General features: G+C 45.1%; 1 protein-coding gene across 1 annotated transcript; it reads left to right on the top strand.

Annotated features, from left to right (window-relative positions):
* LOC147916898 (guanylate cyclase 2G-like) lies at positions 1-25,633 on the top strand. The gene is made up of 9 exons (XM_087433011.1): positions 1-147; positions 1,595-1,739; positions 4,257-4,392; positions 5,280-5,335; positions 6,278-6,441; positions 17,871-18,021; positions 19,490-19,630; positions 21,737-21,828; positions 25,451-25,633. Exons 1-9 carry the CDS (start codon positions 1-3, stop codon positions 25,631-25,633), a joined length of 1,215 nt encoding a protein of 404 aa, XP_087289137.1.
* The last annotated feature ends 993 nt before the right edge of the window (positions 25,634-26,626 follow it).

Here is a 26,626-nt window from a genome sequence, read left to right as displayed (position 1 = left end):
ATGCATCTCTCCAGAGTCTATGAGTCAGTGTTTCTCATCGCCCTCAGCTCCTACGGAGAAGGCCCTGGAGATGAAGCCTTCCGAACACAAGTCTACCAAAGGCTAAGGAGGCTGCCCTTCCATAGCTCCATCTCCACGGAGAAGCAGGTCTGACTCGGGGCCTTCCTGCACAGGTCCCCGCCCTTCTTCTTTGAGGATATTTGTGTTTGGCTTTTACACATTCTCCCTCTTATTTCCTCTCTTCTTCCCCAACTCCCTTTACACACACACACACACACACACACACATACACACACACACACATTTCCCCATCTTTCACAGCCCAAGATAAACAGTGGTCTGATGCTATCTCAGGAAATTGGCATCCCAGGACGACAGAGGAGGACAGAGGTTACTAGATGAGAGGCCAGGTGGCCTTTGGAGTCAGAGACCTGGGCTCCTATCCTAGTTCTGCTATTTACTAACTGTGGGACCTTGATGTGAATTGCTTAACCTCCCTACATCTCAGTCTCTTCACCTGAAAAATGGGACTGATAATGACATCTGTCTCCCAGGCTGTGGTTTTGAGTGTCTAATAACATAGTACATGGAAATAGCAGAACAGATGGTAGTTGGTACTCAGACCGTGACAATTTCCTTTCCCAGTAGGATGCCAGGACTGAGAACCAGAATGGAGCAGTCAGAGGTGTGGAGCTAGGATAGGTCAAGGCAAGCGGATGGTCTGGAGCAGGGAGAAGACAGGACAGAGATTATCAGGCATTGGTTGTCGCAGAACGTGTGGGATGATGGGGCAAAGTGTCTGGTTCCCACAGAGAAGTTTTTATAGAGAGACCATTGGCCAGAGCTGGAGCTACTTCCAGTGTGGGGCCAAGCTAAGCCTAAAGGTGATGACAGGCCACTGATGACAGGGGTTCCTTTAGGAATGAGACAGCCAATTGTGGATCCCAACACACAAGAAAAGATATCAATCAACGAATAGTTGGAGAGTCATCTACTAAGTGTCAGCTCTGTACTAGGTTCTATGGGGAGAACAGTACCTAGCACTTAGTAGGCACTTGTATTTTTGTTGACCGAATGAATAAGAGAACATGTATCAAAGACCTACTATGTGCCAGGTAGTGCACATAGTACCTGGCCTCATTTAGCTGTCCTTATACTGACCATGACAATGGCTTTATCTCCATTTTATAAATGAGTGCGCTGAGATTCAGAGAGATTCAGAGAGGTTGTGGAACTTACCCCAAGTCTCACAGCCAGTAAGTAGCAGGGCAAGGCTGGCTCCAAAATCTACCCTCTTTCAATTAAACCATACTGCCTCCTGCCTAGGCCCTAAAGAGCTGTTCGTGACCTGAAGGATCATGAGATCTAATTGGGAAAACAAGGCCTAAAGAGGAAAAGTGAAGATGGTGATATCTAGGTTTAATAGCTCAGGCCGGGGCATGTGGAGGGTCTCCCCTCTCTGTGGAATGATGGAGAACATGTGCTATGTTACTCTGTTAGTAGGATAAGTGAGATTCCTCCTAACTGAGCCTCGGGCTGTGACTCAGGAGGCCACAAGCCTTTTAAAACCCTGCTTTTGCTTCCCCCGTTGAAGGTGAGCCCCTACTCTGCCTACCTTCACGACGCGGTGCTGCTCTACGATCAGACCGGGAAGGAGATGAGAAAGGCTGGAAGAGATTTCCGGGATGGGCGGCAGCTGGTCAGTACTCTGAAAGGTTCCAATCAGACTGCCTTGCAGGGTAACTGGCTTGACTACTGACGGGTTTTTTGGACTCAGGCCTGCTGCCCAAGTCAGTGGGGCTTTGAGACGTTAGGCATGTAATTAAAAGCCTGCCTAACGCTGAGTTACAGAATTCCTTTCTCGTGGAGATTCTGGTTTTCCATAAGGGATGGTTGAGGTTAAACCTCCCAGCTGCCACAGTCCACTCTTCCTGCTCTGTCCAGAAGCCTGCCCAGACCAGCTGAGGGGTCCTCTGGGGTACCTTATCCCCGCCCCCTGGAAACTGTCTCCCACGGCTCCTTTCAAACTAAATCCGTCAAGAATAAAACTCAAGAGTGCGAGACCTGCCTCCTGGGGACACTTCCACTATCCTTCCCATCCTGTGTCTTCCCTGGTGGGGAGCTGGGCCTGATGCTTGACTATCAACCTCTAAAGATGGGGCCTATCCTACTTGACTTCCCCGCAGGGGTGAGAATAGGCTTGGAAGTGGACTGTTTTGAGATCATCCTGGGAGCTGACCAGCTGCTGTCCTCCTGTCCTCCAGTGTTCTCCTTCTAAGATGGAGAGAACACCTCCTGCCACATATCATAATAGTAACAGCATTTGCTGAGGGCTTCCTTTATACCAAGCTGGGTGCCAGGAGCTTCTGTGTGCTGGCTCATTTAACCCTCACACAACCCAGGAGGTGCTACTATTCCTATCCATATGATACTACACAGGTGAGTAAACCCAGGGTGGAAAGGTTATGTGCTTGTCCAAGGTCACATAGTTACTAGATGGTGGAGCCAGATTTCAAAATGAGGCTTGGCACATAGGATGTGCTCAGTCAATGGTAGCTATTTATCTTTTCTTTGGCTTACCACTCACTTAATACATTATGACCTAAATTTGTCCTAAAATTGAAAGAGGGCAGCTAAGGCTTGCTCTGTGGGGTGTGCATAGGCTCAGTTCACACTTACCCCATCAACACCTTTTCCAAGTGCAAATGGTAACCTGCCTTTCTTCTTACTTTTCTTCCTGACCCTGAAGCATTTGCTTAAAAAAAAAGAAGGTGGGGGGAGTCTGTCTTCCAGCTCTCAGTGTAATCTCCTCTGCCAGGTCAATTTATTTCCTCTTGCCTGCCCTTCCAGAAATTCCTAGTGCTGGAATGAGGGGAGTGTGTGAAGGGCAGCGAGGCCCTTTAAGAGAGCCTGAGGCATCTCATTTGGTTTGGGGGTGCCCGGGCTCCTGACAAGGACTCAAGTCTGGAGGGTCCCCCTTGCCTTCCAAACTGGCTTCTGTTCTCTTATGGGCTCCAGGACTGGTCTTGACAGAATTGGGATATTTGTCTCTGCTTCCTGTGTTCATTTCTGCCACACTGCGGCCAGGACCACAGCTACACACCTAGCCAGTGCCAAGGGCCTTTACACCAGCTGGGAAGAGGCCCCAGGTTGAGGGGCCAGTTAGGAAACCAAGCCACCATCCTCTTTGTGCAGTGAACAAACTACACGTCGCAAGCAGCCACCCTCGTTGTTACATTTGCTGTGTTCCTTTCCCTGTGCAAACCTTGGGAGGGTGCTGTGCTTGTCTCCACATTCAGGACGCCAGCGCGCATGTGCACAGCAAGCAGTGTGAGTTGCTGGGAAGAACATGGTGTTGAGGCGGATTAGGCCTGCCTCTTCCTGGCTTTGGAAACTTGGCTGAGTCTGTGCCTCCAGGCCCTGCTTGTTAGGAGTGGATCACGGTGCCTCCTCTGCAGGGTTGACTGGGATGAAAAGTGTGAATTCAACATGTCCTGCAGTGTAGGGTACATAGTAGGTGCTTAATAAATGGTAATTTTGTGGCCCGTCCCCAGGTCCCCAGTGGGAGCAAATCAGCAATAAGTCCTATGTCAGACTAGTTTGGGGTGTGGAGGAACTGTACTTTACTCCTCTGGACTCTCTAGTGGGTCCTTTCTCTGTGTGGTTGAGCACATTTTAAGCAAGAACGAAGAACACACCTGGGCCGGGCCTGAGCACCATGCCAATGCCTTTGCACAAACCAAAACCAGGAGGGAAGGGCACGCTGAGCTTGCAAACTCGTGCACCAGGCCCTGGAGCGAGGAGGGGGTGGGGTGAGGAGGATGGTAGGGGCTCAGAGGAGGCAGCTGTCCCCAGCCCCAGCCAACTGCTGCTGTGTCATTTGGCCTCTTTTTGTCACATCTGATTGTTCGAGGGAAGCATAAATCTTGGGTTTTATGCGAAATTAATTGGAAACTGCTTAACTTTTTTTTTTTTTTTAATGCTGGATGGGCTTCCCCAGCATAGGCCTTACAAAATTCATCTGCCTGCCTGAAGTGTCCCTTGAGCCCCACCAGGGTATCATCTCCAAACTATCTTCTTTTTCTCATTCCTCTCCTTGACTTTCTCTCAGATGCTATGAAACAGCAAAAACCTCACAGCTAGCTTTGGGTGGCTGCTGGGGAAGGGGTTCTGCTGATATGAGCTGGCAGGCTGGCATTTCCAGCCACGTGTTCCTCTCTGTCCTCCTTACTGTGTGCCATCTTGTCTCCTTCCAGGAATCCCTGGCCTTGTGTCTGTGGACAAGCAGGGAGAAAGGTGCATGGATTACTCCATCTATGCCCAACAGAAATCCGGAAACGGGTCCCTCTTCCTTCCTTTCCCTCAGTATGACAGCTATCAGAAAGTGATCAGGTATGGGCAGGATATTTCTTCGAGTTTAGATCATGCTACAGGAAGAGATCTGGGTGGAGCGGGAGGGTGGGGGTCCTGAAGGGAGGCCAGTTTGAGGTCCAGCTCCTAGAATCCACCACAGGTTGTCTGGTGCTCTCTGAATTCATAAAGATCCACTCTGGGGCTTTAAGGTGATCTCGCCCTTGACTGTGGGTGTGGCTCGGCCCCTTCAGATTCCAGTTTAGAACACAGCACCCCCTAACTGCACCTCCGCAGGGACCTGGGCCTCCTCTGACGCTCCAGCTGGGCAGATCCCACTGGCCCACGTTTGCAGGGAGAGGCCCTGGCCCAGGGGGCTGATGGAGCACAGCGCCCCCTACAGGGTCGGATCCGCAGTCAGCAAGACCAACTCATCCAGATGACCTGGCTCCAAAAGAGATAGCCCTGTGGACATCAGGCCCCGCTGCTGTCCTGGGTTCCTAGCACCCAAGAACCCCCGGAAAAATCTCTGTTTTTGTTCTCCCAGCAATAAATTAATGAGAAAACTAAAAGGAAACCTAAAGCTTAATTCAATTCCTACTTGTCCCCACCATCACCCCTCCCAAACCAGATTTGATTTGACACATTTTTCTGCTCTATTCTTGTGGAATTTTAAGGTACCAAAATGGGTTGGCCCAGGGAATGAAATAACCATGAAAGACTAGGTCTTCAGTATTGTAGGAACAGGCGTTCTCCACGTAGGGGGAGACGTTTTGGGCTGTGCGATATCAAGGTGCTCTATAACAAGATTTGTCTATATCAAACACGGGAGAAAATCCCAGCAACATGGGAGAATTGGAGCATCATTTTTTAAATCAAAAGTGATATGGTTTAAATCAAAAGATTGGATCAGCTGTTCTACCTGGCAGAAAGATGTCGCTCTTCCGTGAATTGGATTACCTGCAGGCTGGATTTGAAGAGTCAGGTGAGGTGGGAAAATTGCATGAGTCACAGGAAGTATGAATTAAGAGACCAAGTCCTGCTTTTTTAAATGACATGCGTGTTTCAGTTGCCCCTGCTATACCTGAGGTAGAGACAAGTAGAATAAATCAAGTGGGCCCAGACCTTTAATTGTCTCTTTTTTTTTTTTTTTAAGACCCATGAGGAATTTCTCCACTATTACTTGGCCCCGTGGCTCCCTTCCTGAAGACAGACCTGGCTGTGGATTTTACCACGAGCTCTGTGAAGCTGAGTCTGCTTTTACAGGTCAGTGTGGGCACTTAGAGAGGGTAGCTGGAAGGGCTTCCCCACAACAGAACTTCCCAACGGTGGCAGCACTGTGGACACTTTGGGCAGGATAATTTTTGTGTGTGTGGGGCTGTCCTGTGCAGCGTAAGATGCTTGGCAGCATCCCTGGTCTCCACGCACTAGATGTCAGCAGCACCCTCTCGTTGTGACCACCCAAAATGTCTCCAGATGTTGCCAATATGTCAAGAACCTCTGCTCTAGGGAAACCTGGATCCTGATGTTTGAGTCTCAGGAACTTCATTTTTAAGGAGGTAGAAAGAGTCTGGACTAGGGAGTGTTGCCTGGTGGTTAGGAGCCCAGCCCTGAAATTAGACGGATAATGCCTGAGAACAACCCTAAGGAGAGCACATAGTAAATGTTTAATAAAAGGTGGTGGTGGTATTAGAAGTCATCATTACTATTTCTCTACAATGGAAGTTTCTATCCAAAGCAGGAAGTGAGTGCAGTTGCCATGGGAACCAGAGGGGAGGTCGGGAAATGATTCCTGGAAGAGACAAGCCTGAGTGGACTCAGTGTTTCCTAAGCCTTTGAGCACCTGCTTGGCAGGCCAGGCTGGGGCTGGGATGTGCTTGCTTCTCTCTTAGGCAGGCCCGAGTAATGATACATCTCTGCCTTCCAGGTATGACTGCTGGGATCCTCACGGTGACCCTCCTGATTACTGTCTTGGGAGTTGTCGTCCTAGGTCTGATTTTAAAGACGCAGAGGGGAAAACTGCAGAGGCAAAATAAAGACATTTGGTGGCAAATCAGTTATGATGACATCACCATTCTGCCCCAGAACAAGGTAAGGCCACAGCTGGCCCAGGCATCCACTGACCTCTCACTGCTGGTGATTTGTGGAAGGGGCCTCATCTAGGAGTTTAGGAGAGCAGAGGCTGACTCATTTTCAGTGAGCACTTAATGGAGAGTCTCAAGCCCTGAGCTCTGGTTCTAGGCCTACCACTTCCTTGCTGAGTATCTGGAAATGTCGTTTCTGGGCCTCAGTTCCTGAATACTTAAAAATGATTGGATGGTCTCTAAAGTTCCCTTCAGCTCTATTACCCTGTGGGTGCGAGAACCCATAAATCCTGCTCAAATAGGAAAGCTGTCTCTTGGGGAGCGTTTAGTTATTTTCAAAGTCATATTAACTCCTTTAATCTACTGATGACTAAGACAATAGGGTTCATTTGCTCAACACACACATGTTACACATCTACTATAGGCTAAGCATAGTGCAAGGCATGGGGACACACCACAAATGAGGTGCCTTCTGAGGAACGCAAGTGCTCTGAGTGGTGTCTACAAGGTGAGATGGAAGCCCTGCAGATGGAGGGACGACATGTCTCAGCATCATGAAGGCTTCGGAGAGGAGGTGACATTTGGGAAGAGTGAGTTTGCTAGTGGTGACCGGGAGAGAAGTACATATGGTCTGCCAAGATGTGGAGTGCTCAGGTCTGGGAGGCTCAGCACATGTTTAATAAGCATGACATTATTTGGTAAGTATATAACATTTACATCATTTCAAAAAATATTGCCATTACTATCTTTTATGTGTATTTTAGCTTGAAATTTTGAAGTGTCTTTGCTTTTTTTCCTTTTTTAAAAATTTTGTCTTTGTTATTGAAGTGAAACAGTGTAATCTTTGCAAGTGTATATTGATAATTCTGGAACATTTGTTGCCTTACCAGAAATGTTAGTAAGAAATGTTCTTTTGAGTAAAAAGATACTCTTGAGTTTCTGTACTGTAATGAGAGCTCTTTGTTCCTGGAAGGAGGGAGAGGGAGGGGGTGAATTTCACTTTCATCTCAATTTATTAAAAACCTACAGCTGGAATCAATTTTATTTCAAAGATCAGCAATTTTAGAATTTCAGATAGTACCTGTTCAGGAGTACATGCTGCTCAAGATATTAAGAAAATAATACGATACATGGATCTACTCTTGAATCAGAATCTATATACTTGAACAAATACATGAATCTTATATATCTCAAAGCAAAAGAAAAGTGTTCTAGAATGTTGTTGCTTTTTAAAAAAGCGTTCAAGTTAGACCAAGGTATACAGGTTAGTTCTAACAGACATTTAGGTTAATTGTAAAGATAAAGAATGCATTATGGGTCAAAATCAAACATTCCTCTCATGTTATGTACATTTTGTTTCTGTTATATTGGCTTTATTTTCAAAATTATAGTTTGTAGTATTAGGTTCCTTTTACTGATATTCTTGCGTGTACTATTCATTCAATAAATGAGTTATCAATTTCAAAAAAAGGTGACTTTGCAGGTACCAAGTCAAGGAGCCTTCAACATGCTAAGACCAGGAGATTGGGGTTCATTAGCAAGTCGTTTTCAAATGTCCCTGGGGATTCTGGGGCTCACTGGTCTGGTCTTGGAGTGAATTATAGATTGAGGGTAGAGGTATGGTGGGGAGGAATTCTTCCACAGCTCTGCTGTGATCTACCTGGTTTCTACATTAGGGTTTCAGGTAAGACTCTCCTTAAAAAAACAGGGTTCCTCTGTTTTAAACACATTCTCTAGGTGTTGGGGAGGCACTGGGGGTATTAAAGAGAGAGGTAACATGATTAGATGCTTATTTATGGAAATGCCTCTGACAGCAGGTCGCACATCTAGTTAAATGCCAGAGCCAGAACTGGAATTAGGGCAGTGTGAGGCCAGAGCCTTAACCATGACACTGTCTGTTGGTGGTACAGATGCAAAAATGACACTTGTAACAGTTAAGCACTCACACTTCGGGTCAGAGAGATCAGGGTTCGAGTCCTGACTCCCCCGTTATCTAACTGTGTGATCTTGGCACTCATTTTCCTCATCTATAAAAGGCACAATCTCTTCAGTACTTGGTCATACTCCTGAGAGCAACTGAATTACGTCCTGTTTTACAGCCGTCCCAGAGAGGCACACCTGTGTCGAGAGGGAACAACAGTAACTCGTCTAGTGTGATGGTTTCCAGGGACTGCAGCTCCTTTGTCAAGAGCCATCGTGGGGAAGAGCTCTTTTATGCCCCAGTAGGGCTTTACCAGGTACTTCTGTGGGTGAGGTGGCGCATGTAGGTCTTAGTGTGTGTCTCTGTCCTGTTTTCTGCATGTCCTTTCTGTCCGGCAGGGCATTCTGAATAGGGGGACATCATCCGGGCGAAAGCCAAGACAGTCTTGTGACTCCAGACTGGTGCTTCTCAAACTTTAATGTGCATGTGAATCACCTGGGGCTCTTGTTAAACTGCAGATTCTGGTTCAGTAGGTCTGGAGTGGGGCCTGAGATTCTGCATTTTTCCTAACAAACTCCCAGGTGATTCCTGTGCTGACTTCTAGATTAGACTCAGCTCTGTCCAATGGAACTTTCTATGAAGATGTATGTATTCCAGATTTGCATGGTCCAATGCGGTAGCCACTACCATCATGTGACTATTAGACATTAGTGTGACAGGGGAACTGAATTTTAAATTTTATATGATTTAATTTAATTTAAATTTGATTAGCCCCATGTGGCTAGTGGCTACATTATTGGACAGTGTAGTCCTAGGGCATGGATTATATCATCCTTGGTACTTCAACACTGATGAATCAGTCATGGGTACTGATGCTTCTGCAGTGTAAACAGTGGCAGCTGCTGAGGCCTGCAGCATAATTCCTGCCTGCCCTTTCTCACCTTCTCTTCCACACCCCAGACCCTTATGGCTGCCTGTGCTTAGCACTCCTTCAGAATTCCTTCAGAATTTTCCCCTGGGGGAAAATTATGTAAAGAAAAATTCTACATTTATTCTTTAAAATGGAGTTCCCAGAGAGCAGAGGCAGAAATCTCCAAGCAAGGGAAGACTTGTTCCTTGCTCTGAATTGGGTTTAGCAAAGACTGGAACCAAGTCATTCCCTATGCAACTGAACTTAGTTTTCTAAATGTTTGTTTACTTGAGTTTTCAAACTACACAAACCTCCTGGGATATTACCACCCCTAAAACCCTAAGGACCATCATTCATACAAAACTAGACGTTACAGTCAACTAGCTATTTAGAGATGGAAGCCAACAATCCACAGCATATCACTATTGGTTAGTCTTCCTAAAATGTATTTCCCTTCTCTCCCTCAAACAGCATCACTGGGTTCTCCTCTGTTGCTTGAACGATAATGTCCAAACTCTTTACCAAGGAACTCAAGGCTCTCTACTGCCTCGCCCTGACCTACCTTAAGAAAATTTTTTTTCCTGGGCTAAATCCCATGCTTATCAATTGGTCCTGCTGATTATGCCGTGTATGTTTCACCCTCAGACAATGCCATTCCTGCTGCCCCTTCCCCCACCCCATCTGGAACCTTTTTATCCTTCAAGGTTCAGCTTAAGCATCACCTCTTTCAGGAAGCCTTTCCTTCATCCTATAGGGATCCTTTCCTCCTTGGAACTCCCATCACAGTCCTGAGTCCTTTGCAATGAATCCCATACTAAAAGTGCCAGATCTTGGGTTGACATTTAACTCACCCCAAGGCTTACCTTCCCTTGTGTCCAGATTCTATCTCTTCTTCTACCCAGTCTTTCCAGGTTGTTGTATGTTTTTGTGGTGATTAAGTGACTCTCTAAAAGTAGACTCAATAGGTAATAACAATAAGATATGCCACTTACTGAAAACTTGATGTGTGCCAGGCGTTGAGTTAACAGTGCTATTTATTTTGACTGATTTAATCCCTGTAACAACTTTATAAGATATTTTTTATTTTTATTTTTTTTATATTTTGATTTCCATATAGACCACATCATGTTGACCACCCAAAGACTAATTACCGTCCATCACCATACACATGTTTTTATTTTTCATCTCCATTGTACAGCTGAGGAAATGGAGGCTTGGAGAAGTTACATCCCTTGCTCTAGGTTATGCAGGTAGCAAGAGGTAAAAATGAGCTTTGAACCAGGTATCTGACTCCAGACTTACATTTATGACCTCAACTTACTATTCCTCTGAATGATAAAGGGACATTATTGCATAATAGAAGAAATGTAGTCATGGAGTCAGACGTTCAAATTCTGGCTGTACTCTCTACAAATGTGTGCCCTTGGACAAGTTACTTAACCTCAGTGATCCCATCTGGAAATGGGCTAATCATACCCACTTGCAGGACTGTGACACCTGTTAAATGACCTCTTGTGTGTCGAGCAGCTAGCTCAGCGCCTGGACATAGCACACTGCCACCCTCGGGCTGTTGTGGGCAGAGAGGAGCTTGATGATCCGTTTCATAGGTAGATTTCTTGTCAGTCTTCCTATTCCCTATTTCTAGCTCTTTCTGAGTGGAGCTTTTTCTGGATCATCCTGGGTTAAGAACATTCTACTTTGTCTCTCATTCCAGGGAAACTGTGTGGCCATCTGCTATGTTGGTGACCAAGCTTCCATATCAGGAAGCCGTCTGTGCTGCAGGAAATCCGGCTGGTGAGGCCCATGTCCCTGGGAAGAGACAAAGAGGCTTTGTTCTCTGGCCCTCTTCTGCCAGCTCCCTGTTCCCACCCGGGATGGGGGTAGCCCCCAATCCAAGAGATCAATGGTGGGAGACTGCTTCCCTTAACCTGGCCCACTATCCCAGTGCCGTGACAGCCCAGACTTAGACCTCTGATCCTTTGGCCTGACTCTGGCAGCTGAAGCCTGGGATCTCTCCTAGCCTTGCTCTTTCCCTGAATTCTTCCTGGCCTTAATTCTGCCTCTTCATCCTTTGTGTCTGTGCTGCCTGCTCACCTCCCTTGAACCTGGTCCTTGGAGAGAGTCAAGTTCATGGGATCTGACTTCTTGCTCTGAATCTATGATCTGTCCTGGCCTACACCCTGACATCAACAGCCATAAACACCAGAAAACAGGGCTGAGTCTACTTACTGTGACCTGGTTTTCATTAATCACCATGGCTAAGGCTAGACTTTGATCATTCCTCTGGTTTATTGGCTAGAGGCACACGGCTTGGATTTACCTCCCAGCTCTGCCACTAATAAACTGTATGATCTTCGACATGTTACTTTACCTTTTGAGCATCAATTTCCTCATCTGTAAAATGGGAGCAGTCAGAATTCTTATCTCACAGAGTCTTGGTGAGAATTAACTGAAAGTATGTAAAGCATGTAGCATAGTCCCTAGCACAGAAGATATACTGTAATCATAAGCTATTATTACCATTATTATTTTCAGATATATGAATTAAGGCATGAAAACATTGTTCCCTTCTTTGGTATTTGCACAGAACCGTCCAATATCTGCATTGTCACCCAGTATTGCAAAAAAGGAAGTCTTAAGGTGAGCAAAGTAGTAAATCTTACTTCAGGTTTGATTGGCAGCAGCTAATAAAGAACCTTGTCAATGCTTTTGCCCCATCGTCCAAGAACAGTTCCTCTCTGGTCTAATTGCAAGACCTGCATTATCTTGTTGGGCGCCTGCAGGGGATCAAATCAGCAGTGGAGTTGCCAAGCATCTGGTTTCCTTTGTTCTGAGTGGAAACTCTCTGAGCTTGGTTTCATCTCCTAAGATGCCACAGCTACTGTTGAATTGCATTCCTGTGCTCATCCTACCCATGGTACGTGACCATGAGCTTTATGTCAGAACAAGGAAGTGTTTATAAAACTCAGGACCGTGTAACTTTCTCAATATTGAGTCAGATTATGGTATCTCCTAGGAACATTTCCGGTTACTAGGTTTAGAGTGCTCTGTCTCAGGTTGTGTTAGTTCTGGTCAAAATCATCCAATGGATTAGAATCAAATCCATTCAACATATGAAGCTCACTGGGCTTAGGTTGAGTCACTGGTGATATTTTGATTAACTGTTTTTCAGGATGTTTTGAGAAACTCAGATAATGAAATGGATTGGATATTCAAGATCTTATTTGCATATGACATAGTCAATGTGAGTATAACATAAACGTATTTAAAGAACAAATACCACAGTGTTTTTGAGTTGTTCTGTGTCTTAGATTACATTGAACTGTAATCTTTCCTGAAAATTCTGGTCCTTCTCAGATCTTCTCTTCAAACAAGTGATTCCACTTCTAAAATCTACCACTTCAACCAGATTTTCCATTCTATTTACCCTTCCTGATCTCAAGTAAATATTGAGAGAGTGAAGTATTTTACACTAAAGTTGGAATGGATACTAGGTTTATCCAGTCAGGAAAGAGCAGGGTATTTACATTTTAGGGTAGAACTTTTTACCCCAAAGAAAATCTAATTACTAGATCATGAAGTGAGCTGGGGAGGAGAATTCCTCCCTTCTCCCTAGGCCCTGGTTCCTTTCCCCAGAAAATAGAGATCAAGGTGACAATAACCATAAAGCTGTTGACTTAAGAGGAGGACTAGGGATGCAGGTCTGAGAAGGTATATAAGCATGCAGACTCTGCACTTTGGGCAAAGAGGGCTGTGGTGGCCGCAAAGAAAGAAAATAATGATAATAATAGTGATAGTAATAAGCAGCAAAAATATATTTAGTCCTGACTTTGGCCTAGACACTTTCTAGCACTTTGTATATATTAATTTATTTAATTCTCATAACACAATATAAAGCAGATCTACTATTATCCCCATTTCACAGGTGAGATATAAGTCAGGGGGCCATGTCAGTAGGGACCAGCATCCTGAGGCTGCTCTCTTCACTCTGGGCTAAAATCTAGCTGCTCTTTCTAAGCTCACTTCATCTACTTTTACCATCAGAGGGGACCAAGCCAATGACCTGGGAGTGGGTCCTGGTGAGGAAGTGCCTCAGTCTGACATATGGCCAGCAGGGCAAGGACCAGTCATCATCTGTCAATCAACAGTCCATCCATCTACCAACAGACTCCTGTGGGCAAGACCCAGCCTGGGTGTTGTGAGGCATACAAGGGTGAAACATAAGCTCTGCCCTCCTGGAGTATAGGGCCACTGGCTTATTGAGTGACTATGGCAAGTTACCTCCTCTCTCTGGACCTCAGACTCCATGTAGGTTTAATGGATGAGTTTGGCCTGATTGACATTGAAGGGCTTATCTTCCTCAAGGATTTGATTCCTCTTTGTTTCTGAAGAGCTGAATCTTAATGGCCCTATAAGATTTTGATTTCCTAGGCCTTGGTGCAAAGCCAGCATACTATTACCAAGCAAGGTCGACAAACAGAACTCTCCTTGAGACGGGGTCTCTGTGGACAACCCTGGGCCACAACTTTTGTGGGAAGACAAGGATGCGTTTCCAGCTTTGAATGGCTTAAAATCTAGCTCGAGAGAAAAAAATTTAAAAACAATCAGGAAATGTACATATAAATGTATGTATAAAATTATTTAAGTGGCAGTGAAACGGTTATAAAATAGGGGGATCTGATGTGGCATCCTCTCCTACTCTGGGCTCCCCTCTCCTTCCCTTCACCCACTTTCCCTTCCCTTCCCACCAAGCCCAGGGAAGTACTGTAGACTCTGTACTAGACATATCTAGATGATCTGTCTCCTGCCTCAATCAAAACAGCTGACATCATTTATATTGGACATGAGGAGAAAGCTAGTAAGCTCTCACCAAGGTATGAATGACTAATAGATTTGGCCTTTTCAGTGTGGGCATTTGGTTTTCAAGAAACATTATCCTAAGAGTTTCTCTGGAGAAATGCTGGGGTGGGTGAGAATGGCACTTTGAAGGGGAAAAATCTCCCTGGTGGCCATCAGCTACTCTAGGTCACTGAGTGTATCCCCTATTCCAAGTCAGAAGAACAGAGGACAGCTTGATGCCTTGCTTTGGAAGGATCACTGTCTCCTGAAATGTAGTGTGCACATTATGCGATCGTGTAAGGAAGTCACAGTGAGCCAGGTCAAGGTACATTTAGGCCCTTCAAGGCCAATCACTCTGTCAGCATTCTTTGAAAGGGGACTATGAGTAACAGAAAATTCACTACAACCTCTTAGAACTTTGCCATGGGTGACTTTGACATGAACCCAGGCACTGGACCAAGCTCTGTGGGTTAGATTGTGCTTCTGATCACTTATCAATCATAAAAACAATTCCTCTCCTGAAGTCTATTTAACCAGAATCTCCTCTGTACCAGATACCAGAGAGATTCTGAGATGCTGCAGACTTTTCAAGCCAATAAACATATATCGATTGAGTGTCTAATTTGGGTCAGACCTGATTCTGGGCATAGAGGGCACAGGGGAATAAGGCTCATTGTCCTGTCCCCAAGGAGTTCAACCAAGTGGGGCCAGTCTGGGAAGGAGCTTTGGAGAGTATAATACTCTTGTTGAGTTAGGGATGGGCCTTCATTTCTAGGTAAGAGAAGTCTTGATGGATTAAGAGGATGAAGGGTAGTTTGGCAAAAAGTTGTCTTTGGGGTTCCAAAGACACTGGCTCTGACACTTACTGGCGAGGTGACCTTAACTACCCTGAGCCTCAGTGTCCCTGTGTATGCAGTAAAGATAACAGCAGTACCTCCCTCATAGGGTTGTTGTGGGGACTAAGGTATGTAAAATGCTTAGCACCATGCCCACCCCATAACAGGTACCTAATAATGTTGATTGATAGTATCAGTAGCTGCAGTGGTATTACTATCTATTATCACAGAGAACTCCATTACTAGGACTAAAAAATGTACATTTTCTTATTTAATTTCCCCAACAGTCCATGGGTTAAGTCAGCACTGTCCAAATATGGTAGCCACCAGCCACATGTAGACTATTGAACAATGGCAATGTGGCTGGTCCAAATTGAGATGTGCTGCAAGTGTAAAATTCATGCTGGATTTTGAAGACAGTTAAAAAAAAAGGAATGTAAAATATTTCAATAATATGTTTATGTTGATTACCTGTTGAAATGATAAGACATTTATTACATTGGGTTCAATACAATGTTTAAATACAATGTATTATTAAAATTAATTTCACATGTTTAACTAAAAAATTAAAAATTATACATTATGGCTTCCATTATGATTCAATGGGATAGTGCTCTTAATAATTAGCAATTAACTCCATTATTAATTCATCTTTAGCACCAATATTCATAATATTAACATTTACTCCATTTTCAAGAGGAAAAAAAATGAGGTTTAGCAAGATGAAGAAACCAGCCCAACTGGTAAGAGACAGATTGGGATTTGCAGCCGGTCTGTCTTCGCAGGCTGTGTTCTTTCTTCCATGCTATGCTTCCTCCTGCCAAGTACCAGAGAGCACAGATGTGGGATCCAGAGGTAGTAGCCCTGTGGGCTAGCCCCAACTTCTCAGTAGGGAAATAGACATAATTAGTAGACAGGTGGGTAATAGAACTGCCAAAAGTGCATGAAATCTGGCATATAAATCATGAAACCTCTCATAGTTCTATTTATTCTGTGACAACATACATAATATCATACATTTCCATCAAGATAGGAAAATCCCAACAACAACAACAGCAACAATAAAGAGATGCGTGCCGTCTCCTGGAGAGGACTACATACCTAGGATTCCAAGCATCCCTAAACATGTCAGGGATGATCAGCAGATGTCAGGGGTGATAAGCGGTGACCAGATGTAAAATGTCTCATGCCTGGGCTGGGTCTGGCACTAGCAAGGGCAGGGACAGTCATGTATGTCAGGGACAGTCCTGCTACATGGAATGGTCCCCCTGAGTTCAGAGAGAACCCTGGATTGGACACAGGTCTCCCCAGATTTCAAGCCCAGGCCTGGCCTCTTGGAGCCTCCCTGGAGAAATTCTAGAGGCAGCCCCAGCCGCACCCCTCCAGGTCTGGTTGAGTGAGTTGCATTGCCAAAATATGATTCAACTTTATCACCTCAAAAAGCAAACAGGTCACACTGATAAAGGAACACAGCCTCCTGATTTTTTCGGGGGGCGGGGGGCAAGGGTGTACCCACTCTCCTGTGTGTTTCCTTATTGCTTTCTGATTAACCTGTATTTCTAATGCAATATTGGCTCAAGGCTCTTGCTAAAGCGGAATGGTGAGTCAGCCTGTTATCACTGCTGGAGGAAGAGGTGAGTCGCTGAGCTGGTCCCCAAGAGGCCCAAGGACCCAGTCCTTGGGTGCAATAGTCCGTTCAGGAACCCTCCTCACATTCCTCTTTGCTGGAACATTGAGGGCCAGTGCTTCCTCATAGCCATGGTGACTTCACCCCCCTTCTTAGCTGGGCTTGAGATTCATCTGAACCTGGCTGTTCTTGTATAAGGGGGTTAGGAGAATAGGTGTACTTGGACCCATCCTCCTCCTCCTCCTCCTCTATAATCACCTAGGGCACCAGAAACAGTCAAAACTAGTGGTTTAGAAGTGGCTGGACACCAAAGGCAACCCAACCTGGGTTTATATCCCAGCTCTGCCCCCACTCCTTGGGAGCAGTTTAAAACACTGAGTTTCAGAGAACAAGAATTTTAACCTATCTCAAGAAAGACTAAATGTGATCGTATCTACGAGGTACCCTGCTCCCAGTACTTCAGTGCAGAGTGCAAAGTCAGTCTCAGAAAAAGTTTTATTATTATTTATTTGTTCATCGCGAATCCATATTACAGTATGAATTTCTGTGGAACCTCGTGGCTGAAATGAAATACCCAATCATTTCTCACTCTCTGCCCTTCATAGGCTTCTTTCATGAGCAAAGGGGCAGTTAGGCAGTTGGTCAAGGACATGGACTTGGGAATCAGACTGCAGAATTCCCAGTCCAACTCCACCTCTGGCTGGCTGTGTGACCTGGGCCTGGTTAATTTCTTTGTTTCTCCCTTTTCTCATCTGTAAAATGAGGTTGATGATAATTCCACTGACCTCTATAGGATCATTAGGGGGATTACATGAGTTAGTTTAAGTAAGGGACTTAGAACAATACCTGGCATAAGCTTAGTACTCTATACTTAAAAAAAAAAAAGATCCTGTGAGACCCTTGAGAGAGAAGGATTGTCATTTTCGCTCTTGCTCTGAAACCTCTTCGCTGAGGCAGGTGTGCAAAGCCCAGGTGCCCAGGCTGATGCAGGCACTACTAGGTGTTAGAGCTGGGATTTGAATGAGGAGTCTGACCACTAGGCTATGTTTATTTTAAGCTGGCCTTGCCTTTGTGGCTCCACACTGAGATACCAGAAATAGTCCTTGCTTAGGTTGACCTCATGGGCCAGGGGGTCTGTTAGTGGCTCTTGAACAAATGAACAGAGAGATGGGTATGCCCCCTGCCGTGAGACTGTCTGTGTATCTGTCCATCTGTCTCTATTCTTCCAGTGATGTGTCCACTGGCACCTGCTCTGCTTCATTTGCTCATCTTCACTCTTCCAGGGCATGCTGTTCCTCCGCAGGAGCCCACTGGGGGGTCCCACGGCAACCTGAAGCCTTCCAACTGCCTGGTGGACGGTCGGATGCAGGTGAAGCTGTCGGGCTTTGGGCTGTGGGAACTCAAGTACGGCCAGACATACAGAGCATATAATGAGAAAACGACAGACCACTCGGGTAAGCATTGGAGATCTTGCACCCACTAGCTATCGGCAGAGTGGTAAAGGGCTTCCGACCCCATCTCTGCTTGCTGATGCTCACTTGCACAGGTACCAGCAGGTGGGCCTTCCTCTGGAGCTGATGGTATGTGACTGTTCTGTTCACTCAAGGAGACGAGAAAAAAGTAGTCCTTATGAGTGGCTTGAGTCCATGGCGTGATAGCTGAGTTAGGAGAACTGGTGCTCATTACAGCTCGGCTGGGCGACCCGAAGCAAGTCACTGCCCTTGTCTGTAGTCCTCTGTGTCTCACGCATCTTTGTCCTATGTTCTCTGCGTAGAATGTAAGATCTGCCAGGCACTTGAAAGATAAAGAGCTCGGTAATTCTCTGTCCTCTCTGCGCTCCAGTATCACTTGAGAAACTTTTAAAGATATGTAGGCGGCTGGGTCCCAACTCACATCAAGTGAATCAGAATATCTGAAAATGGGGTATGGGCCTCTGTATTGTTTTTTAAAAGCTCCCAAGTGATTCTGATGCACATCTCAAGACAAGACCCACCGCCTGGAGTTCAACCCTCCTTTACGTGTGAGCAAATTGAGGCTGGGCGACTCTTCCTCCTTAGGACAAGTAGGAAGTTAACTGAGCACTCTTGACTCTCACCTTGTATGTATCCTGAGCCCTGTTGAGCCCAGTGCCCTTAGCCTTGATCACCTCTTTCTGGAGCAGCACGTTGCCAGCAGCTTTGCTATGTGCTTGTGGAAAGGTTTCTGTAACGTGGGGTAGGATGGTGTCCTGCAGAAAAAGACAAAGAACGAAATGTCGAAAACCTGCTGGTAGCTACATCTACTTCCCCATCTCCCAATGTATTTTCCTTTAACGATTATAATCTATAATGATGTAAACCCATAAACCTCACTACAAAAATTGTAGGTATGTAAAATATCCAGAATAGATAAATCTATGGAGATAGAATGCAGAGTGGTGGTTGCCGGGAGCTGGGGTGGGTGGGTGGAACAGGGAGAAACTGCTTAATGGGTACGGGGTTTACTCTGGGGTGATGGAAATGTTCTGGAACTAGATAGAAGTGGTGGTTTCACAATATTGTAAATGCATTAAATGCCACTGAATCGTTCGCTTTACAATGGTTCATTTAATGTCCTATAAATCGTACGTCAATAAATTATGTTGTAAATATAGACAATACAGAAAGGCAAAAGGAAAATGAAAACCACCTGTAATTGCGCAGTTGTGAGTTAACCACTGTTAACATGTTAGTGCATGTCCATCCTGATTATTTTCCCTACATTCACACATGTGAACCCTTATTTGCGCTATAAATCAGGCACCATCAGGGCTGACTGCTCAGGGGCTGGATGCTTTCATTTCCTGTGCTTCCCTGAGAAAAGAGGGCTGGCTTTTCTGGTTCTGCCCGGCTGCTCTCTCACTCCATGCTGACATCCATTGCTTTGCGGAGCTCTACTGCACAGCCCCGGAGCTGCTGCGCCTCCCAGAGCCACCCTGGTCGGGCACCCCAAAGGGCGACGTTTACAGCTTTGCCATCCTGATGAGGGAGCTGGTCCACCACGAGGACCCTGGGCCTTTTGATGGCCTCGACGAGGCAGCAGAAGGTAAAGCTGGGGGAGCCTCCTTGGCAGGCATTCGTCATCTGGGCTTGCTTTTAAATGCTCATTTTTATTAATTGCTTTATTAAATGTTTATCAATTTACAATTTATTCCATTCTTATTTTTCTTTTTAAAATTCATAGTCTTTTGAAAATTAGAAAATGAGTTGCAGTTTGGCTACAAAGAAAAAATAGTCAAGGAACTCAGAATTACATAATATATTCTATGACAGCAGCCACAGTGCTCCTGTTAGAAAATGAGTCAGATCACATCATTTCTCTACTCAAAATCCTCCCCTGGCTTCCTGTGTGGGGAGTGAAGACTAAATCCATACGATGGCCTACAGGACCACTGAGGGCCTCTACTCTAGCCTCCGTGACTTATATTAGCGTCCTAGGGCTGCCGTAGAAAATTACCACAAACCTGCTGGCTTAAAGGAATAGAAATTTATTCTTTGACAGTTCTAGAGGCTGGGAGTCTGAAATCAAGGTTCGGCAGGGCCGAGCTACCTCTAGGAGCTCTAGGGAAGATCTGTTCTTTGCCTCTTCCAGCTTTTGGTGGCTGCCCCGGCATTCCTGGCCTTGCGGCCACATAGCTCCAATCTCTGCCTCCGTCTCTGCATTGCCTCCCCCTCTGTGTATATCTCTTCTGCGTGTCTCTTGTAAGGACACTTGTCATTGGATTAGGGGCTGCTCAGATAATCTAACATGATGTCCTCATCCCAAGACACTTAATTATGTCTGCAAAAATCCTTTTTTTCAAATAAGGTCACATTCACGGGTTCTGGGGATTAGAATATGGACATATCTCTTCAGGGGCCACCATTCAGCCCACTACATCTTCCTAATTCCAACTCCCATGGTTTGCTTCTTTCAATCACACTGGCCACCTTTATGTGCCTCCAACATGCCAGACACATCCCCACCCTGTTTTGGATTGCTGCCACCAGAGGGGGGTGGGATTTGCTCCCTTAGTTCTACTGCCTCCTGGAGGTCCAGTCCACCCACCCTCAGATGTATAGATGTATGGATATCTCAGGCATTCTGGTGTGCTGTGCAGGGAGTCCTTTGTGGGTCAATGAATGTCCAACTGGTTGTAACTTAAAGGAGAGAGACAAAGGGAACAACTCACTCTGCCATGATGCTGATGTCACTCCAGACTGGCTTCTTATACTTAGTAATATGCATTTAAAATTCATCCATGGGGCCCGGCCCCGTGGCTTAGCAGTTAAGTGCTCACGCTCTGCTACTGGTGGCCTGGGTTCAGATCCCGGGCACGCACCGACGCACCGCTTCTCCGGCCATGCTGAGGCCGTGTCCCACATACAGCAACTAGAAGGATGTGCAGCTATGACACACAACTATCTACTGGGGCTTTGGGAGAAAAAAAAAAAAGGAGGAAGATTGGCAATAGATGTTAGCTCAGAGCTGGTCTTCCTCAGCAAAAAGAGGAGGATAGCACGGATGTTAGCTCAGGGCTGATCTTCCTCACACACACACAAAAATAAATGAAATAAAATAAAATTCATCCGTGTTGTTTCACCCACAATATTCTTATACCAAAACATGTATACGTTGTTCTCAAAATATTTCCTTTACAAAACTTGGTTAAGCAGAATGTTTAATAAATGTCATAGAAGCCAATGAGGGAGTGAAAGAAAGTAGGTTTAGAAAGTTGGACGCAGAGGCAGAACATGGTGGTAGCATTTATTATCTGCTAAAATAACTCCTGTGTAACATGTTATATGGACGGCAAAATTGCTTAAAGCACACTTTGGGGATTTCCAACACCAAATGCTATACACTCCTGAAATCGTATAGAGATACATGATTTCACTTGAAGAAAAGTTCTATAGAAAAAAACTTAATCTAAGAGCAGATTAATTAGGAAGTGCATATATGTTTTACGTTAGGGTTCTTCATTTTCCAGGAGGATTCAGAACATTTCTGTTAAAATATTAAGATTTCTCTGAAATTCTGATCTGCTCAATTTACTTAAAAACTCGACTTACAAACTTAAGAGCACATATGTTTAAAGTGAAGTGTAGTAACTGGCACAAAGTTCAGACATTTGGCTATCATTTGGCTATCTAAACGCAAAATGAATTTCAGAAATCATCAGCCGAATCGAAGAGCCCACGGCACCAGTTCCACTTCGACCTTCCTTGTCAGAGGAGAAGTGCAGTGAAAAGATCGTGGTCATGGTGAGGGCGTGCTGGGATGAGTCTCCAAGAGAAAAGGCCCACTTTCTCTTCCATCAAGACAATTTTACGTGAAGCCAGTCCCAAAGGGTGAGTTAGATGTGCAACAGACATTTTCTGCTGATCATTTAACCAATAGCAGTTTAAAACTACGTGACTGTGATTGGTTCTGTGTGATTCACTCCTCTTATTCATTTATTCCTTCCTTCTTTCGTTCATTCATTCATTTACTCATCATATACTCACTCAGTGCCTACCATTTGCAAAGCACTGTGCTCCATGCTGGTTGAAGTAGAATGGTAATTCTCCCTTTATTTTGTAAGTGATATAAAAATGGATCAGACATCAGTATTTCCATTGCCCTCTTTTGTCCATTCCAGATATCACTAATCAATGTATTCTGCGTTTTCACATCAAAATAGTTTTAAATGGTATGTCTCAGGTCAGTCACGACTTTTTACTTAGAAAATATGGTCCCCTATGTTGAAGGCAAGTCTATTTCCTATGTTAGCCTCAGTCTCCTCATCTGAAAGATGAAGCATCTAAATGATTTTTCTGAAGAACCTTCTAAAACAAGAGCCTGTAGTATCAAGACATACCCCTTACATCTGTCATCTGAAAAGAAACCTTCTGGTGTTATCATCTGAAAAGAAAAGAATGACCCATCCTGAAATCTACACTTTTGGTTGACCACGACAATGGTATGGAGCTTGTTGGGGAATGAAGGAGGGCCAGTGAAGGCCACCATTTGTTGAGTGCCCGCTGGCTGCCAGACATGGCCCTAAGCACCTTGTACCCATTTATCTCCCTGAATCCTCAGAGCAACCCTGTAAGGTATATATTATTATCCTCTTTCTCCTGATGAAGAAACTGAGGCTCAGAGGAAAGAAGAGTGCAGCTCCAGATCCCAGAGCTGGCAAAGGGTAGTCTCCATGCTGCCACATGGCCTCATTGCCATTGTCATTTCACTGCTGTCCATCAGCAACTCTTAAGCAGGGAACCTTAAGGGTGAGGCATGATGCAGCAACAGGAGAGGGACCACTAGATGGCGCTCTAGTTTCATGAGTCCAATGAATTGCCAACTTCCCACAGTATTTCAGGCTATGTCCAAAACCTTTGCGCAATACCATGTGTACATGACTTCAGATTCAAAACGCTTCATTTTTGCCTCTATTTTCACCTGTGTACTCTCTAAACACTTGGCAGAAGCATCTGCTGTTAAAAATTCCTGCACCCTTCTTGTGTGTCTTGACAAAGAACCTGGGTTGGGGATTTGAATGTGTTAATGTGAGATTGTTTGATTGAAGTAAAAATGTTGATTTGTGGATCAGTGAATGCTTACATTTGCTTCCACATCTGCATACCGAGCCTTTACAATCAAGCTCTATAACCAATAGAAGAAAATGAGATGCCCTTAGGGAGAAAATGCATTTTGTAAAGGCGTTTAGGTGACCTGCTCCTCTCGCCTCCCCCAATTCATACCCACCAATTAAAATATCTCTTTAGAGAAAATGCAAGTGGAGAAATGGGTGTCAAAAGAATCCCTCTAGATGGTGGATTTTGTTAGCTGAAAACCCAACCCATTGAAGCAAAAGCGTCGACTTTGTAGGGGTCTGTAGGAGACAAGATGAGTAAGATACTGTTCAAAGACAATCCTATTCTCTGGTTTCAGCTTCATTGGAGAACAATTCATAGCTGGAAGGTCCGTGGAACCAGAATATTTTGAGTCCGTGACAATCTTTTTCTCTGTCATTGTTGGATTCACAAAACTGTGTTCTCTCAGCTCCCCCTTGCAAGTTGTAAAGCTCCTTAATGACCTGGACAGTTTATTCGATCACATCATTAAGACTTATGATGTGTATAAGGTGAGACACCTGGCTCCTGGGTTGTGAGGGAACACGAGCTCCTTGTCAGCTGTCTCTGGGGGCAGAGTGAGGATGGACCTAGCCCTGGATGTCAGCCAGGAGGAAGGCTCTATTTCAGGCTGGCGGTCCATCTCAATTCATGACAGAAACTCAATATTTTATTCCTATCTGTTTTCTTGGAAAAGGGCTTGATTAATCAAAGAGGTAGGTGCTTGTCAAGAACCATCAGTTGTTCCCTCTGTTTCCTTCCATTATTGTATCTCATGGTAAACACATTTCTAAAAGAGGCCTTGACCTTCTACTGGCTAATTCCTCCAGTTCCCTCCTGAATATACTTCCTTCAGATTCAGAGAGTCTTCTATTTACTCTTCTTTAAAGCCTGTCTTTGGGTCTTGTGTGAGGCCCACTTCTGTTACCACGATCCTTAGCAATTCAGGTGAAGATAGACTCCTGAGTTTAGACTGTCGGACCCCTGGCTAAAGGTGAGACAGCAACTACCTGCCTGGTGCTACCCTGGGGTGTATGAATGTGCTCGCATAGAGTACAAAACGATTTTGGAGGGAGAATAGCAAAAACGAATAATTTGACCTCATTCAAGTGGTGGTGATGATGGCTGATTTAGGTGTTTTCTGACTTTTCAGATGGGCCAGATCGTGACTCCAGGGACAATATCATGTGCCCATGTTCACACAGGACTGATGGGCAGCCTCAAGTACAGCAGCTCTGACCGTGATTGCAGGGATCTCCCTGTGGCCCTGGAGACAGTGTGGTCATGACTCTTGGTGACAGGTCCTCCATAGTTATCCCTCAATCTTCCCCACAGATGTTGCATCTGTTTGAGGGTGAAAGAAAGGATGGTATGGATCGTTTCAAAGAGCAGATCACACACACCCAATAAAAACAGGACCTGCTCTAATTAGGTGGGCCTCCTCTGGGATTTCCTCTTAGTGTTATCTTCTCAGTCATGTTTTGCTTGAGCGAATGCTAAAATCAGTTTGTATTTCTAAAGGATGTGCTCATGATGGAGAAGGGTAGCCCAGAAACAGTTAGACTTGTATAGTAGTTGATTCTGTGTAATTTCAGGGTCACCAGGAGACAGAGGTGTTCCTACAGCCTGGCTAGGGCCTGAAATTCCACCCCTACCAATCATCTTTGGATTTTGCTAGCATGCAAATGTATCTGGAAAGTTTACACTTGCCATTTATTCTCCATTGTGAATGAAGGATCTGAAAGCTGATTTTATTAGGAGGACTGGGACAGAAGAGGACAGATCAGACAGATACATACATTTATACATATGTATTTATGTATGTATTTTGTATAATGTATACATATGCATAAATGTATTTAAGAGCCCTTGTGTGGGGTGAAGACATTTCAGGTTGGGTAATATGGGTTCCACTTGATGGATCCATGTGATCCTTCACGATTTACCCCATCAGTACACTGCTGCCTGTCTAACTGGTTTTGAACTTGGGTTGGGAAATATGGTGACCACCACCATCAGATTTCAGAGGAGGGAGCAGTGACTGTGGGGAGGAGGGCTCAGGGAAGGAAGGCTGTGTGGAAGAGCCAGGACAAGAGCAGGAACTTGAGGAAATGTTGGGGTTTAGATGGAGTAGAGGTCAGGGAGTGTGAACCTTCAAAGTATGAAGCCTCAAAGCAGGGGTCAGTAATGAGAGGCCTTGGTCTCTGAGCCCACCCCCAGCCCTGGCCTCCCTCATGGAGAACACAAGGCCACCTTGTTGCTTTATTTTCAGGTTGAAGCCATTGGAGATGCATACGTGGTGGCTAGCGGACTTCCCATCCGCAATGGAACCCAACATGTAGATGAGATTGCCACAATGTCCTTGTACTTCCTCAGTGCCACCACTCACTTCCAGATTGGGCACATGCCTGAGGAGAAGCTCAAGATCCGAATTGGCCTCCACACAGGTAGATAACACTGATGGCAGGTGGCCTTGTGATCCAGGTATGGCAGCAGGTAATTCTGGGCTCAAGTTCTAGGTCTGAGGGCTTTCAGAAACCCTGAAATAGATGGTAACATCTTCAGGAGAAATAAAAGGTTGAATTGTCTTTGCTTGTGTATTTCCAGTTAGCCAAATTGCTTGGTAACAGACACACAAAGACTCCAAGGTGTTGAACCAAAAATATGGAGGCGACCAAAAGCCGGGGCAGTTATATTGGGCTGCTTTTCCTCCATGCCTCTGAGTCAAATGCCCTTTGATCTGTTCTGTTTCTGTCAAACTCGTGGGCGTGTGACCTGTTCAGAGGTGACTCACACTTGTTTTAATGCTCTTCTACCACTGTCTTGAAATTCTTAATAATTTTTGAATCAGGAGGGGTCCCTTATTTTCCTTTTGCACTGGGCCCAGCAAATTATGTAGCTGGTCCTGCTCCTACCTATCCTCCAAGGCTTAACTAAAATAAAACCTGACAATTACTCCCATGTTTGTGCTGCTGTGGGCTTTGTTTATATCTGTAGTACATGAATAACATTGTTATTCATTTCCGTCTTAGCTTGGTTGTAATAACAAAATACCATAGACTGGGTGGCTTAAACAACAGACATTTATTTTCTGGAGGCTGAGAGTCCAAGATCAGGATGCCAGCGTGGTCAGGTCTGGTGAGGGCCCTCTTCCTATATTGCAGAAGGCTGCCTTCTGGTTGTGTCCTCACATGGTGGAGGAAGAGAGAGAGCCCTGGTGTCTTTTCCTCTTCTTATAAGGGCACTAATCCCAGCTCGAGGAGGGGGCTCCATCTTCATGACCTCATCTGAACCTAATTACCTCCCAAAGGCCCCTCCTCCTAATACCATTATTTGAGGGTTAGGCTTCAACATATGAATTTGGTGGGGTGGGGGTGCGGGGGGGATGACACACAAACATTCAGTCCATAGAAGTTGATTATGTTGCTTTTCACCAGAAGTCTGTGGG

This window comes from Ceratotherium simum, chromosome 6 (genome assembly GCF_057802395.1).
Source record: "Ceratotherium simum simum isolate JZ-2026a chromosome 6, ASM5780239v1, whole genome shotgun sequence".
Lineage (NCBI taxonomy): Eukaryota > Metazoa > Chordata > Mammalia > Perissodactyla > Rhinocerotidae > Ceratotherium > Ceratotherium simum.
The sequence above is the reverse complement of the archived record's forward strand: the minus strand, read 5'-3'. Positions and strand labels throughout refer to the sequence as shown.

Coding starts and splice junctions, on each gene's coding strand:
- LOC147916898 (XM_087433011.1), top strand. CDS start 1: ATGCATCTCTCCAGAGTCTATGAGTCAGTGTTTCTCATCGCCCTCAGC. Junction 148..1,594: donor CCATCTCCACGGAGAAGCAG/GTCTGACTCGGG, acceptor CCCCCGTTGAAG/GTGAGCCCCTACTCTGCCTA. Junction 5,336..6,277: donor GGCTGGATTTGAAGAGTCAG/GTGAGGTGGGAA, acceptor TCTGCCTTCCAG/GTATGACTGCTGGGATCCTC.